The 16,534-nt window shown below is 47.2% G+C and overlaps 1 protein-coding gene across 1 annotated transcript in view; it reads right to left on the bottom strand.

Annotated features, from left to right (window-relative positions):
* PLPP3 (phospholipid phosphatase 3) overlaps positions 1–16,534 on the bottom strand; it is an 84,914-nt gene that overhangs the window by 30,758 nt on the left and 37,622 nt on the right. Inside the window, exon 2 of the mRNA XM_056122298.1 lies at positions 12,181–12,338. Coding sequence (XP_055978273.1) covers positions 12,181–12,338 — 158 coding nt within the window. The remainder of the gene's footprint in view (positions 1–12,180; positions 12,339–16,534) is intronic.

Here is a 16,534-nt window from a genome sequence, read left to right as displayed (position 1 = left end):
GTACCATGCTATTCACCTGCGTGAGGGGAAGGCATCCAGAGTTGGGGACTGACCCAGGCCCTTGGGGTCTCCAGAGTTCAGAGATAGAATGACTGACTGTGAGAATGGCAATGCCATAGAAGCCAGGGAAAGGCAGTGAAACCAGGACCCCCCAACTAGACACATCTACAGGGCCTCTGCATTGCTCAGTGCTGGCTCTCTCTCTGTCTCTCTGTCTGTCTCTCTCTCTTACTCTCTCTCTCTCTTCTTTTTGCGTCACATTGGAGGATGCTCAGGGGTTACTCCTAGATCTGTGCTCAGGGATTACTCCTAGCGGTGCTCAGGGGACCATATGGGATGCTGCGGATCAAACCCAGGTCAGCCCCATGCCAGGCAAAAGTCCTAGCCGCTGTGCTATTGCTCCAGCCCAAGTGCTGGTGCTCTTGCTCCATGTGTTCACGTGTTGTTTTCCCAGACCGTCTGAAAGGGGATTCTACAGGAGAGAGATGGCCAAAGGCCAGTCCAGGCCAGCACCCTGGCCTTGCCATGCCTTCGAAGAATGAGACAAATGGCCTGACTCCTCCTAGGTGCTCAAACATGAGTGGATGAATGAATGAAAGGGGGCAAGACAGTAGTTGCAAAATTGGACATATCCTCTACACATTAGCAAGAGTCCTTTGATAACATTTTTTTCTGAGATTAAAATCTGAGAAGCACAGCAAGTCCGAAATGAAAGGGGCTATTATATATGGAAGAAACCGAGGTCCTAATTAACTCACAGCTAAAGATTAGACCCAGGTGTCCCGACTCCCCGCCCAGAATTCTTTCCTACCATTCCTGGTCTAATTCCCCTTTTGAACCTGTTTATACTTTTACCCTATGTAACCTTACAGGCTAACAAGTTCCAGATGCATCTTTCCACAATCATGTTCATCGGGTTCTCTTTCTGACTCTTTATTTATAAATCTTCTCCACGTGACTTTAGATGCAGACGGAGGAACCCAAAACAAGAGGTCAGGGACCCAGAGCTTGAGTCTCACTTACTCAATGAATGAATGAATGTATGAGGAATGTCAATTTCTCCATATGAAAAACACAAAGGTGCTAAACTCTTCATCACTGTCGTGACATTTATCCTCAACTCTCTCTGCTACCTCTACCCTGGCCCCCAAGTAAAGGGAAGAAGCAGGAACAGAGATAACCCTACGGGTCCCACGCTCCACCCTGCCTTGGGATGCTCCTTGAAGCAGCCTCTGGTCACAGACGCAGAAAGGATTTCCAAATGGCCTCAGCTTGAGTATGATGCCCGGTGTGAGGCTACAAGACCCCTGCAATGAAGGAGGACTGCAAACGAGCCTTCCACGTGTTCACTCACTGATTCATCTGAGATGGATCACCCGCTTCCCTTAGTCTGTGGTGGAAAAGGGTTTGCTTCCAACCCTATGGTTCCTTCCTTGCAGCTCTACCAGCCCTTTCTTCTGAAACTTGGATTGTCAGTACCAATTACAGGAACCTGGGAATTCAAATGCTTCTTGAAAACAGTGCTCATCAGAGCAGCAATCCTTCACGATCCTTTACAGTTCCATGCAACCTACCATGTTCTGAGGCTGTACCCATTCCACAGATGGGCACATTAAGCCTCTCAGACGTGGTGACTGACCTGAAGGACGGTGAGACTAGTGAGTGACAGAGCAAAGTGTCAGAGTCCAGTTGTTTGGACTCTCAAGCCCAAAACCCCATGCTGACTGCACGGAGATAATTTTACTATGTCTGTTGTTGTGACAAAGCGTCCACTGTAGAATTGCAATGGCATATTTTAAGAACCAGGTTGAAGCCATTTAGCAGACATATGACTCCAAGTCCACAAAACTTCTGGGGCAACCCTGACAGATCTGGGAGTTAATGAGCAACAAATTATGTATTTTCTCTATCCCCTTGTACAGAAGGGTCGGGGAGTCGCCAACACAGCCATAAATCATCCTTAGGAACCAGCCGGACTTGGCTTCTTGTAATCCTAACCCTTAAAAGACCGTTTAATGAAATTCGTGTTGTGAGAGGCAGCCCAAATACCTCTCCCCTGCAGAAGAGGCAAAGGCTTAAACTGTTCCCCCAACACGTTACACACCTAACTCTGGATCCCCAGATTTACTGCTTTCGGACTTTATTCATTACACACAATGTTTTTATTCCTGGGTAATAAAATAAGCTCTTCCTTCTCCACCGCCTCCCGTGGCCCCCTCTAAACCTACAAAGACTCTGTCCCCAGCCTGGACTCTGGCCCCCAGAGCCAGCATTTCTGCTTCCATCAGCAGAGTTGTGATATGTACGTTTCACTGGGTGGGAGTCTAGGGGTGGGGGCGAGGCCTTCAGTGTGGATCCCTTTCTGAAATAGCAAGCCACAGATTCTGGGGGTGATGGCAGGCTGCCAGGAGCATATAGGAGAAACTCTCCCCTACCTGCTTTTTAAAACACTTGGCCCAGAATCTGGAAACTAATAAAGTGGAAAAGCATTGCAATTAAGCTGTGAGCGGACAGAAAGGAATCAGTCCTTGCTTGGAAACCGCTATGGTTTGAGGGGACGTCGTCTCTGATTCTAAGACAGTTCCCCTTCCTGTATTTTCTGGTGGAGCGGTGGGGGGAAAAAAAAGAACTCAACTACCTACATACTCACAGATATCAAACTGTTCCAGAGAGGAAATTTGGAAAAACATTAGAACAGACTTTTTGGAAAGGAGAGAGCAAGGGATGGAGAGAGAAACACTGACTTTGCAGCCAGTACAGTCTCTCTCTGAATGCCGTCTCTTACCTTTGGCCAGTGATGTCATCTCTGGGCTCTGGGTTCCTGCTCTATAAAATAAGCCTGATAATATCTCCCTGGTAGGATTGCCAGGATTCAATAAAGTGATATGTCAAGTGCCCAACACCTGGTGGAAGAGTTCTCCAAGGGATAATTTTCTGTTTCTTCTTCCATTGAGAAGGAGAAACAGAAAAAACAAACAAACGAAAAACAACATTTATCGAACACATTTTTTCCCCAAAAGACTTGGTTCCAAGGGTTTCTTAATTGAGAACCTTCCAAATTTAAGTATTTAGAACTACCAAGTCTTCAGGGTAAACATACTGTGTGCGTGTGAGTGTGTGCGTGTGCGTGTGCGTGCGCGTGTGTGCATGTGTGCGTGTCTGTGTGTGTGATGTTGGCTTTGATCACTGAATCCCAAATGCCTTTTTCAAGAGAGCCCAGTGGAAAGAGGGCTAACTCCAAAGCAGCAAAAACAACCTCCTCGATCATTTGTGTCATTTTTAACGTTCCGTTCTATTGACAGGCTGTCCCGAGTAAAGTCAAGATGTTGGCACTCAGCGCCCTGGCAACCCCTTTCAGGGAGTGGAAATGCTCCTGAGCTGCCCCCAGTCCCATTCTGACCTGCTTTAATAGTAGTAATGTTTGCACCACATTTCCCAATGCACAAAATATTTTCACGCCCCCCCACATGACTCTCATATTATTATCAACATTTTATGAAGGTCAGAGGTACCAGCAGATTGTCCTAGATCACAAATGGGGGCAGTTCCAGACCTGGACCTCTTGTTCTAATGCTTGTACTCTGTCATGACAGCAAGCCACTTTCTGTCTTGTATAAGTCTGAGGTAAGGCCGGAGCAATAGTACAGAGGGTAGGGTGTTTGCCTTGCACACGGCTGACCTGGGTTCTATCCCCAGCATCCCATATGGTCCCCCAAGCACTGCCAGGAGAAATTCCTGAGTGCAGAGCCAGAAGTCACCCCTGAGCATTGCTGGGTGTGACCCAAAAAGCAAAAAATCAAAAACAAACAAAAGTCCGAGCAGGCAGCAGGGTCTGCAGGGGAACAACTTCACAGAGCACCTGAGAAGGGCCAAGTGGTCTCATAAGGAACTTCCATACCCGGGTCCCTGCCAGCCAGAGCGTGAAGTCCTTCTTTCCATTTCAGTTACGAGGATTACCGTGAGCCCAGGAGAGATTCATTCAACACACTTTTGAGGAGAAAAAAATAAAGAAGGAAGAACGTTTTTTGTTTTTTTTTTTTGCTTAGTCCCAAAGGATAACTATAAAGGCACGCACCATCCTGAGATGGAGAGAATAAAGACCCAGATCTATCCCAGACCTCCAGAAGAGTTACTAGAGTCTATAGATAAGTCGTAATTCCAGTATCTAGAATGCAGAGGTCACAGAAATACTTGGTCCCTGAAATCAGTCACGTCTGTGCTCCACTTACAAGTCTTGAGAACCATCCAAAGCAGGAAGCATCATTCTGTCCCCCAAAGTCAGGACTCTACCCTCTTCTTTCCCCCATTGTCATCAACGTCAGCTCATTTTGTGTCTCATATCCATTTCTGTCTCTTCCCTCTACCTTCATCACTGTGGTTCACCCTTCCCTTTACCTTGGAAGGAAAACTGTTCAAGCCCGCTTAGAAGACTTTTGTCAACCTCTTACCAATGAACTGGTTGGTGCAAAACCTCAGCGATCTTTCACTCATCTTTTCCACCTTACTTCATCTACCCCCTAATTCACTCCACCGATGAGACCTGCAAACAACATGACTATTTCACTCTATTTATCACTGAAATAGCCCCCTCGACTTGGACTGGCAGGGTCTTGGGGGAAGAACCCTCTATCCTTAAGTGCCAGCAAGTATACTGGGTTAGAGCTGTGACTCTTTTACTTAAGAGTTGGACAATGAGCTCTACAACTCTGGCTTCTTATGTGTCAAACAAAACAGGGATAAGAACAGTACCAAGAGCTCAGGAGCTATTGTGGTAATTAACTGGGACGATGATGACAATAATGGGATGGTCATGCTCCAGGTAGTGATAGTGATAAAAATCTTGCCCACAGAACAACAATCAGTGATCTGCCTCTGAATGCCTAGAGCAGACACCGCCATCTGCAATTTTTTCCTTGAATTCAGCTCTCTAGAGCCCATCATTCTGCACAACCCTGACTGTCTTCTGATTCTCTGATGAAGTCTTCAGTCCCCTTGATGATCTAATAGTGTAGCCGTCACTGTCCTTACCCTCCCAGTACACCTGATCTATCAGCATATGGATTAAGACATGGTTCTCAACTATTTTCCAACCTTGTTTTGCTTCCATGAATCCCTCATCCTATCGGTTGGTCCCTAGTCTCATTCTATTGTTCTCTTTCCCCCATCCCCATTTTGTGCAATTTTCAACTCTGGTCCCCTTGAAATATTTTGGGGGCTTACGGGTGGGGGGGGGATGTGATTCTGCTGGGCTAACGTACCCACACCAGTGCTTGCTCATTAGAAGAAAAGCCTCTCCAAGCTCTCATACAGAGAGGATCATTCCCTTCAAAACACCATCACACACTGTGGCTCTCAGGTGGTCTGGCTACTTGATCTTCCTCCATGCCCTGAGTTCTCCAAGCCTCAAACTAAAAGCTTTTCTGGGTAACTAAAAAATGCTCTGGACGGCACCGAGCACAGAGGGGGTCTTCAATGAATGTCAGCTCAAGTGCTTTGAAGTCAGACTGACCCGGGCCTTCACTGCTGCTTCCCCGCCCCCAATCACTAAGCAGTTACTTCACACCAGTCCCCTCACCCTTGCAAGTCTCTGCAGCCCGCCCCCCTCCCACCACATTTGTGCAATGGGGTGAATGAGGCCGACCTCCAGCAGCTATTGAAGAGGATGGAAGACATGGCATTCTGGATTTCCACCCATGTGATAGCTCATGAATGTTACCTAGCACCTTACCTCAGTCCCCAGAACACTCCCAGAAAGGGTTTCTCTGCCTCCCGAGTGTGATCCCGAAAAATGGGGACGACTGTCACCTTCACTGCACTGTCATGGACTCCTGAGAGAGGGAGAGTGGTGGGCAGTGAGAACGAGCTACACTTAGCTCCTCTTGTCATCTTCATGCCCATATGTTTGTGAAATCACAAACAGTTGCCCTTCTGCTGCGCCCAGACCCCCTGGGATAAGGGTCTCCGAAGAACGCTGTAGCCAGCTTATCTGGGACAACAGAGTTGAAGGGTATAATGTGGCCACTCGATGTTGGTGGTCTTGGTAATTACACAGATGTAGTGGATTGTAAACCGGGGGACTGACTGGGTTTCCCACCAAGACACCAGGAGGACAGCACGACTTGACTTTTTTTGTTTCAGAGCTGAAAACTCGACTAAACTTTAATGAGGAGGCAATCTCAGGGAACCTTGTTTTCTTGGCAGTGCTCACTCAGATAAAGGGAGAAAGAGTGGGGGTCAGGAGGAAGTAATGAAGTCCAGATGTGGTCAGACCAGAGTCTGATCCTGAGTAAACAGGTCTCAGAGGCATGAAGCTCTTCTTCTTGTCTCTCTGGCAAGATCTGAGACTGTGGTATAGGGCACTGGGTGCACGTGGACTTAAGACTTTAGGGAAGCCAACAGTATATTTTCCCAACTCTCTGACATCTTCTGGCTTAATGCTTATGATTTTATGCCCCAAGTGTATGATCTTCCTCTGTCCTTATTACAAATAAGCAACCAGGTCTTTATCTTCCACTAGCAAGGGACACAACTACCTTAGAGAAACCCTGCTCAGCTGCAGCTGACAGAGTAACTGGGAAGGAACTGGAGCCATAGTACAGTGGGTATTGGTCTTGCATGCAGCTGACCTGGGTTCAATCCTCGGCATGCAACCTGGTCCCCCAAGTATTTCCTGGAGTAATTCCTGAGAGCAGAGACAAGAATAACTCCTGAGCATCACTGGGGAAGGCACAAAAACAAAAACACAAACCAACAGAGTCACTGGAATATAGATAGAAAGGACAATTCAGCAGTCACTGCTGAGACAGAGAAGAGATCATGGTTGTGTGGCCTGGAGAAGCCATATGTGTCATCCCAATCATGTGCAAAAGGCAAAGCATGGTTGGCCTCTGCCTTCCTGGAACCCAGCTGGGGAGATGGGACCTTTGGTAAGGCGTGATACAAGGCAATACGGACTGAAGGCGCTGCTCCTGCCTGAAGTGGGGCAACTCTGACAGGTTCCATGCAGCCAGCCGGGAGAGGAGGCCCATGGAGTCCCCAATACTTGCCACCCCATGAGAAAACACCTTGGAGGTAGGGAGACTTAGAAGGCAAGCACAGTGTAATTGTAGAAAAAAGCATCAGCCTTAGAATCAGAAGAATTCTGGTCTGGTCTTGCACTAACTAGTGATGAGGAATTCACTTAACACTTGGATACTAGTGCAGGTCACCCATGTCTCGGTGTGCTTTTTCACTGCAGTGCCACTGGCTTACTGTGTTCATTTCCACATATCCCAGTACCATTGCAGTAACCACTGACAAAGCTGAATGCCAGTTGCAAATGAGTAAGTGTGTGTATCGGAGAGCTGCTCTGCAGGGCAGACTGTAGGGCCAAATGAAAATGCCAGTCCCTGGTGACACACTGTGCCCCTTAATTTGAACCCTCAAACAAGAGTACTGAGCTGGTGGCCTGCCAGCACCCATTTGCAAACAAGTAGAGCTGATTTCTGAGGGATCAATGACTGGGTATACACCATTGGATCTGTAGACAAAATAAAAACAAATAAGCACAGAGGTCAAAATCTGTACCTCTGTCCAATGATGACTAAACTCTGAGCTTTTGTCCCAGTTACAAATGTTATGATCACAGAAGTCAGATTCAGCGGGGCCATTTTTCTGGCCAGAAGGGGATTCATCCATGACTCACTGTGCAGCAGCTTCCAGCTATTAAGACACCGTCTGCCCCCTGCCAGGGTCCGACCAAAGCACGCACTGAATCCATGTTTATTTTCAATAAGAATATTGTGCATTTTTTTCCATATTAAAATCTTCACCCCTAATACTCTTCACAGCCCAGTGCTGGCCAGCTGAAAAGAGGCTAACTAGGAGATAATATTGTATAATTTGCTCTTGATCTCACCACTGCTAGAGTCATTAAGCCTTTACAAGACAGGGTAGGAACCATCGACGTGTGGATTTGGAAGGAGTTCCTATTATGCTATAATTCCAGAACCTGAGATACATCTGACAAAAAAGGTCAACATGACTAGATTTTTCCATATCTCCTGCCACAGAAAGGTGTCTGTTTTCTCTGTTGCCTTTTGAGGGTGTGTGTCTCTGAACCCAGCACAGGACCAACCCCACCAGCATCCCACTGCCTTGTGGGGACAATTCAAACAGAAGCAAGGAACACATCCGGCAAGGCTTCCCTTGTTTTAAACAAACCTGACAGGGGCTGGTGCAATAGCACTGCAGGTAAGGCATTTGCCTTGCATGTGGCTGACCTGGGTTCGATTCCCAGAATTCCATATGGTCCCCTGAGCACCACCAGAAGTGATTCCTGAATGCAAAGCCAGGAGTAACCCTTGTGCATCACTGGGTGTGACCAAAAAAGAAAAAAAAAAGGCCCTGTCTTGTAAAGGCTTAATGACTCACCACTCGCACTCAGTGATGAGAAGCAGATTCGGGAGACAGCCTGCTGGGTCCATGTGCGGAGAGGGGAACCATGGTGATGGTGGTGGTGGTGGTGGTGGTGGTGGTGGTGCTCCCCTGAAGCTGGCGGGCAGCTTTGCCAGAGCCGAGTGCAGCAAAGTGAATTATTTAGTCTCCAAAAAAACTCAGGGAGCTTTGCATTTTTACTTTTTCCCTGAGTCCTTTGGTGATTTGTGGGAGGCAAGAGGCAAGCAGAGCCTGGATCACACACATGCCTTCAGCTGGAATACAGTAGCAGCCAGACTGGAAGATAAAAGTCCCCTTACAAAGAGCACTGGAGTGGGAGTCAAGAGGCCTGGGTTCTAACTGATTAGCGATGTGAAAGGAGCAGGGCAGAGGAAGAGTTTAAAGACAGCAATTTCCTTCCGAATCTATTCTTACCAGAGAGGTGGTCTTGGTGAAGATACTTCTCTACTTTTTGACTCAGTTAACTCTTATTTATAATAATAAGAGTTTTTAAGTGGACCTTTTTTGCATCAGGCAGAGTTACTTTGCCTACATTCGCTCATTTGTTTCTGAAAACCTTCACAAGAAGGTGTTATCTTCATTTAATAGCTGAGCCTGCAGAGCCCCCCGCCCCCCCCCCGCCCCCCAGGTGAGTTGACTTGCTATGCACTGGAAGCAGAGGAGCGAGGACAGAAAACAGAGCATATGCCTTTAACCCCATGCTTAACAGCACAGGACAAGGATCGAGATGTCGGGCTTCTGCAAAGGATCCACATGCCTCTAGGGTACACAAGAGCATGTGACCATCGCTGCTGTGAGCTTAGCATTTGCTCACCCAGTGCTTCTCAGAACCATAGGAAAAGGGGACCCAAATTGATTTTGCTGACATTGTAAGGCATGGCTGATCTTTTAGCCAAGGCTGCAGCAGAAGCTGCTTCAAGGAAACCTGGGAGGTCAGGGAGCATTTTAATTAAAACATCAACATGGCATAAGGCAAGAGACAAGCTACTCTGAGCTCCATCCAGCAGATTTCTCTCAGCAATGCTAGGATCTCGAGAGGAAGCAAGGACTGGTGTTGGCAAGCAGCAGGGAAAGAGCTGCCAAACAGGAAAGCTTTGCCTGAAGAAGGAAGAGGGCAAGAGAAACAGGGTCCTTTAAGACGTTGTTGTTGGGGGAGGGCATTTGCCTTGCACGCAGCCAACCCGGGTTCAATCCCCAGTATTCCATAAGGTTCCCCAAGCACTGCCAAGGGTAATTTCTGAGTGCAGAGCCAGGAACCCCTGAGCACTGCTGGGTGTGACCCCAAAAAGAAAAAAGAAGAAGACGATGAAGCTATTAAGCACTTTCCTTTGCCCTACAGAGGGGCAGAGCAGAAAACCAGAACCGACTCCATCCCCCAGACTGCCAACCAAGTGCCTGCCCATGAAAGACAGCGTATGATCCTTACAGCAACTCCTGGCTCCAGGCAAACACCGTTCTCATTCTATACATGAGAAAGCAGAGATTTGTGTAATCCACAGAGCATGAACAAGGCCTCCAAAGGGGTTCTCTTTCCACCGAGCTGGATATGGGACCAGATCACCAGGCAAGCAGAGAAAAATCCTCAGTGGAAAGAGCCAAGAGCACGTGACTGTCCCTGTGCCACCCTAATCACCAGGGCATGCAATGAGCCTGTTCTGCAACTGTCAAAAAGCACCTGCTCACACCCAAGTACAAACTACCGCACGATTATCTGCCTTCTGTTCTAAGGATCTTCACTGCAGAAAGCCATTCCACCAGCCCATTCTGATCCATTTGGAGCCCAAAGTCAGGTCAGAATTTCTCTTTCGCAGTTTCTCCATACAAAGCCCTTTAGTCCACCTTGAAGAAAGGACTACAGTTGCCAAGTGAACTGTTTTCCTTTTAAAGGTTGGAAAGAACTCTACTAGCCTTTCTCCCTAGTTTGAGACTGTGGATTGTGTGCCTGGTTTACGATGTTATTAAAACACAAAGAGGGGGTCTCAAAGTTTACAACCAACCCCCAGAGTGGGAAAGTCAAGAGAAAAAACTTCATGAAATGTGGTTCCTGTCCCATCCACCTCCTGCATGTGACACAACCCAGGCATGACTAGTTCACTGCCTATCCATGCGAGCTGTTTGTGGGGGTGGAAGAGTTAAGTAGGGCTGTAAAATCAAGTCTGTGACAGGGGGAGAGGGCTCTGAACCAAGCTGGGCACAGTCATCAGTTTCAGGTTTTACTCACTCTCAACATTAAGCACTGAACCCCACTGAGCTTCTGTGTTTCCATCTGCGCAGTGAGGGCAGGAGCATTCATTCCACATGGACTATTCTTTTTGGGCTACCGCAGATAAAAGGCATCTCAAGAATCCATGTAAAACACTGATGAAGCTGTGAAGTGGTGAAGCTGTTCATTTCTTTCAGCCACCACATAGCTGGGTGCCAGGGCAAAGAACACAACACTGGAGGTGCCCAGTGGACAGTTGTGAAAACGCAGGCTCTCACGTGACCGATAAGATCACCTTCACTCCATCTCCCTATCCCAAGACCCTGCAGACACATCAATAGCAAGGCCCATACTGGCCAGATGCCTCCCGGGCCTCGAGATTTTTCTGGCCCTTATCAAAAGTTCACAGCACATTTTGCATCCAAAGTGGAGATCTATCCCTTAAAGAAAGAAAAGGGTTTAACTCTGACTTTACACCTGCATGGAAGTATCCTTCTTAGTAATGAAGAGTTTGTCAAGTAGCAGAGAGAGAGAGAGAGAGAGAGAGAGAGAGACAGAGAGACAGAGAGAGAGAGACAGAGAGACAAAGAGAGAAAGACAAAGAGACAGAGAGACAGAGAGGGGAGAGGAGAGAGAGGAAAGCGAGGAGAGAGAAGAGAGAGCGAGAGACAGAGACAGACAGACAGACAGACAGACAGACTGACAGACAGACAGAGGCTAAGGGGCTTCCTTGCAGTAGCCAAGGGGCTTCCTTGCCTTGCATGCTGCAAACCTGGGTTCCACCCACAGTAGCACGTATTATCCCCTAAGCACAGAGCCAGGAGTAAGCCCTGAGCACAGTCAAGTATGGTCCCAATTGCCCTCCAAATAAATAAAGTTTGTGAAGTATCTCAATATTCATGAACTCTTCCTCCTCCCACTTACAATGAAGAAAAATGGTCATGCCTGGTTGTACAGGTGCTCCGCATGTCAAAGAAGGGCCCGGTCTACTATGTCCCATTTTATTTTCACTTGGACACTACACCACTGGATGAGAGAACAGGACGACATGCCAGAGATCACAGTGAAATCTGTAGGCACTTCCTAAACCATCGCTGTGCTGCTGTCATGGGACAATCCTTAACAAAGCCATTTTCCTCCTTCTCTGGGGTTCCCCTTAGATAGCATAGTGGCTCAGAAGTCAGACTCTGCCAAAGCAGAGCAGCCAAGTTCAAATCCCAACTCTACCATTTGCTAATGGAGTGACTAGAGCCAACACATTTTATTCGGAGGATCCTTTTCTTCTACAAAAGATGAGAACAGTCTACAAATAGTTGTAAGGATAATTCATGCAAAGTAGTTGGGGATGGTATTAAGTATACTTGGATCATACTTAAAATGTATCTATACACTTATAAGTGAAACTCCAGCTAGTAATAGTCTCTTCACTGCATAAAATAGAGGAATTTCATGAAAGGAAATGGTGCTGGATCTCTATGTCTGTGGGGGAGTGGGTGATCAGTGAAGTAAGAGATGGGGAACCGGGCTGGCTGGTTGCTTACCGCCAGGATAGCAATGACGATCCCCACTGCACAGAGCACGGCATCATTGATCGTCTCCCCAGTTTTCAGTGGATACTTGATGCTCTCATCATTGCAGTAAAACCCTCGCTGGTAAGGCTTGATGGTGCTGGTCTCGATGATGATGAAGGGCAGGCCAGCTGGTGAACATGGAATGAACCAGACAGAAAAGGGGGAGGGAGAGAGAAAGGGGTAACGTTAATATAAGGAGGCCAAAAAAGAATGACCCACTACCAAAAAGGGCACCCCAAATCCCAACATGTTCAGTGACATCAATTCCCTGCATTTGGAGTGATCTGCAGCCTACAGAGAAATTCCACAGCCTGTGGCTTCTTCCTCCCCTCCCGCAGCTATTAGATGAGAATAGCATCGTCTTCTTGTCTGGCCCAAGAGCACAGAGGGGGAGCAATGCGTGGCTAAAAACAAAAGCCTGTAAGTTGAGGAGATGTTCCAAGGGCTGGATCAGTGGCTCTGCATGCAGGAGCCCTAGGTTCTATCCCAAGCACCCTATCTGGAGCACTGCTGGGCATGGCCCTCCAAACCAAAATAGATAAACAAAACTGAAAACCTGATTTACAATATTTACTAACAGAGCCCTACATCAACTGATAGTTCACTCTGCCTCTGAGGGCATTTTTCTTGGAAGTCTGCACCAGATCATCTTTGAGAAGCTTGCTCATGGCCATGCGAAAGGTTCAGTGAAGGCCTGGTGGTCAGAGAACTGGGAAGTCAATCCTAGAACCACTGATTTTTGGCTGTGGGCCCTTTCAACTCTCAACTCTTCCAGAACCTTCCAGAATCTCCCAGAACCTCAGTCTTCTCGTCAAAGGTGAGCACAAGCCTCTGGTCGCACTGAGTTCGGCACATAGTAGCTGATCTTTGAACGCAATTTTTCCAGTGTTTGCTTTGACTGCTCAAAGAATAAGCAAGACTGAGCAGAGCTGACAGGGCCCCACCTCCCATAGACCTGAAGCCAAGCCCAGGGGCATCTGGGAGCACTGGGTGCAGCTGCTCTGATAAGCCGGCTCAGATTGCCATTCCTTTAAAGGTCCTGGCCAAAGGATTCCATCAACTGTCCAGAAAAGGGCCATGTAACCCTGGAGCAAAAAAAGTAAAAGCCAACATGTCTCCTGCCTGAATAGTGCAATCAGTGTCTGGCCTTCAATGCCTCTAACCCACAAGCCCACCCGCTTACTTCCGGGCTAGCAGCAAGTCCCTACCTTGCCAGTGTCTGCAAAGTCTCCCTTGCCCAGAAAAAGATAAGTCCCAAAGGCTGTCTCATTCTCCCCCCATCCCCACCCCACCTGAATACTCCTTCCAAGAAAACGGGACACCCTCACTCTATCTTGGTTCAAGCTTTCACATCAGCCCTCCCCTTCCCACCACCCAACTTCAATACCAAGTGTGAATGTCATCTCACAAGCAAAGGAGAGCCAGGGAATGTTAAGACTGGTACCATCACCTATCCCCCAAAAGTCTTATTCATGACGTCAGCTGTCACGTCAGATGTCAGAAATATACCAACCAGAGATTTGTTCAGAGAGACCCATTCAAAGCCTCTAAGTCCACCCCCCAAAGTGTCTACATCCCTTATTGAACTTCACAAATTGGTTTCATCCAAATGTGAATTTCATTAGCTGGAAAAAGAAAAAAAAAATCCCAAGATCAGTGGTTGTTTGAAAGATAAAATTCCACTTCCATGTTTTTCAAAAAGAATTAAATTCATGTCCTGTTGCTCAAAGCCCCTGCCTGCCCCTTAAAGAAAAAAAAAAAACTGCACCATAAACTCCACAATTTTTCAATTACTTTTGAGTCCAGACCGGCAGCGATAAAAATGCTCACTTTCCAAAAAGTGTATTTATGTATCACTGTGCATACACACATGGATTTATTTGATTTTATTCTTGGGATTTATTTGAATTCTACGGCTATTTATTTTGTGACCCCCTAACTGCTTCCTGCTAGAACAACAATTTACTTTATCAAATTCATAGTGGTGCTTTGAAAAGAAAGAACAACAACACATCCCAGCATTGTACCCGACCTTTTCAAAGCAAACACAGAAGGACCCTGGAAAGCAATAACCATGAGCTCTTGAAATCCTGTCTGTCTTTGCAGTGGCATAAAGGGGGTACAGGAGGCCGGGGGGGGGGGGGGAGGGCATATTAGGGCTTGGAAATGGCAGGGGCAGTTGGCTATTCTTAGGTCAACGGCTGGGAGAGAAAAGCTATCATATGGCCTCGAACCATCTCGTTTGCACAGCCGAAACATCTTGAAACATGGCCAAGTTGGCCATGAAAAGGCGCCAAGAAGCCAGCAGCCTGATATTAATAGCCCACCTTAAAGTTCCACACATCTCTGTGATGAAAACGTTGAGCTTTTCGTCTGTGCGTAGTTGCAGCCTCCATGTGCCCTCGAGCCAAAGTGCTGCTAATAAACTCCGGAAGGGAACAGATCCGAGTTCCTGATATTTGTGTTCCTCTCAGAGGCCCTAGCTCTGCTTTTAACAGCGTTCACATGATCAGCCTATAAAGCCTATGTTTCTAAGGACAATAAAAACACGTATAAAAGTGCCGTGGTGTTAGACGGAAGTAGGTTAATGATCTCAGCTCTGCTTCCTGCTACCTGAATGAATGAGGTCACCTTTCATCTGCTCAAGGGGAAGTGACGATCTGGTTTGGGTGCTGGCTAGGAAAATCTAATGAATCCCTGCGTTCATTCATTGATCCAGAAAGTGACGTCTTAACTACGGGTATGCAGGACCAGGAAAACCAAGATGATACAAGCACTAGGATTGGCAGAGAGCTGGCAGTCTGGTCGGGAAAGGTACCTGATAATTAAATAAAATGAGCAAGAAGATGCTTCCGTCAAAAGAAAACAGGCCACAGCGTTGGGTGACGTCAGCACCAAGTCTAACAGACACTGGCTGTTGAGTAGTAGTTAAAAGGAAGAAGAGGCGCATCCTACTGGGAAGGCAAGAAAAGAAATTCAGACATGTCAACCCCTCTGCCCTGTTCTAAACAGGGAGCAAGCCAAAGGCTTTTTCTTCCTTTCTCGCCTAAGGCTTGGGGAGGTTTCCGGTTTTGATTATGTGGATGATGGCCACAAAGAGACCAGCAGTTGGATCTGAATGTGTTCTGTTTATTTTCTTGAAAGGCATGGAGATAGCATTTAGAAAACCCAATGGCTTTTTCTGTCTCCCCTACAAACTTGTGGTGTGATTGGGGGTGATGCCAGTCAAAACTTGACTCTGCTCCAGGAAGAGGGTAACCTCAGATTCCCTGCAGTTGATGGGAAAAGCAGAAACATTTCCCCCAATGGGGCAGCGAGACCTCTTGAGACCTAACACCCGGCTCTGTCTCTCCAGGACACTGGGAAGAGGCTGCCCTTCACCAGGGCAGCAGCGCCATCCCGTACATTGGCACCGTCTGTACTACTGACCACTGTACTTCCTGTCACTTCAAGAAAATTCCCCGGACTAGCCACTGGGAATTAGAGATGAAAACATCACAGCACCAGTCCTCAAGATTGTAAGAAATCTTGGGGGCTGGAGCAATAGCACAGTGGGTAGGGCGTTTGCCTTGCATGCGGCCGACCTGGGTTCCCATATGGATTCCCAGCATCACATATGGTCCCCTGAGCACCGCCAGGAGTAATTAATTCCTGGGTGCATGAGCCAGGAGTAACCCCTGTGCATCGCTGGGTGTGACCCAAAAAGAAAAAAAAGAAAGAAAATAAAAGATTGGAAGAAATCTCAAAAACAAGTGCACTGAAATATCCCTAGTGTGATGACTGACCCAGGTTTTTGCAATACAAGACCAGGAAAGACCACTCTCCTCAGCGCACTAATGAAGCCCCACAGGGGACAGGAGGCGGAAGCTGACCCTCACACGAATTGGTTTCTGGGAAGAAAAGGCTAAGTAAATTCAGTGTACTTTAGAGACTCCAGGAAGCCTATCAGCAAAATGAAAGGCCTTTATGAAAACACATGTAAGCATTGCTACAGGGTTGGAAGACAAATCAATCGTAGTAGAAAATGGAGTAAAGGGGAAAGCAGGTAGGGGAATAATTAACATCACTAACACTGACTAAACAATTGGGATGTGTCTGGAGTGCTGAGGGCTGCTGTATAAACCATGTTGTCTGACCAATTCAGGATGTTCTGGCTACTTACTGTGTTACAGAGATGAAGGGAATTTAATCCCAACCTTCAAAGCAAATGGAAGAAACAGTCAAAGAGACTCACATGTCCAGTCACCCTCAGGTTCAAAGGGATTTAACCAGGGTCATCTACACATGAATGAAGGCATTAGATGGGGTTTAAAGGACCTGACCT

This window comes from Sorex fumeus, unplaced genomic scaffold (assembly GCF_029834395.1).
Source record: "Sorex fumeus unplaced genomic scaffold, SorFum_2.1 ptg000045l, whole genome shotgun sequence".
NCBI lineage: Eukaryota > Metazoa > Chordata > Mammalia > Eulipotyphla > Soricidae > Sorex > Sorex fumeus.
Note: the sequence above shows the minus strand (reverse complement) of the source record. Positions and strands in the feature narration are given on the sequence as shown.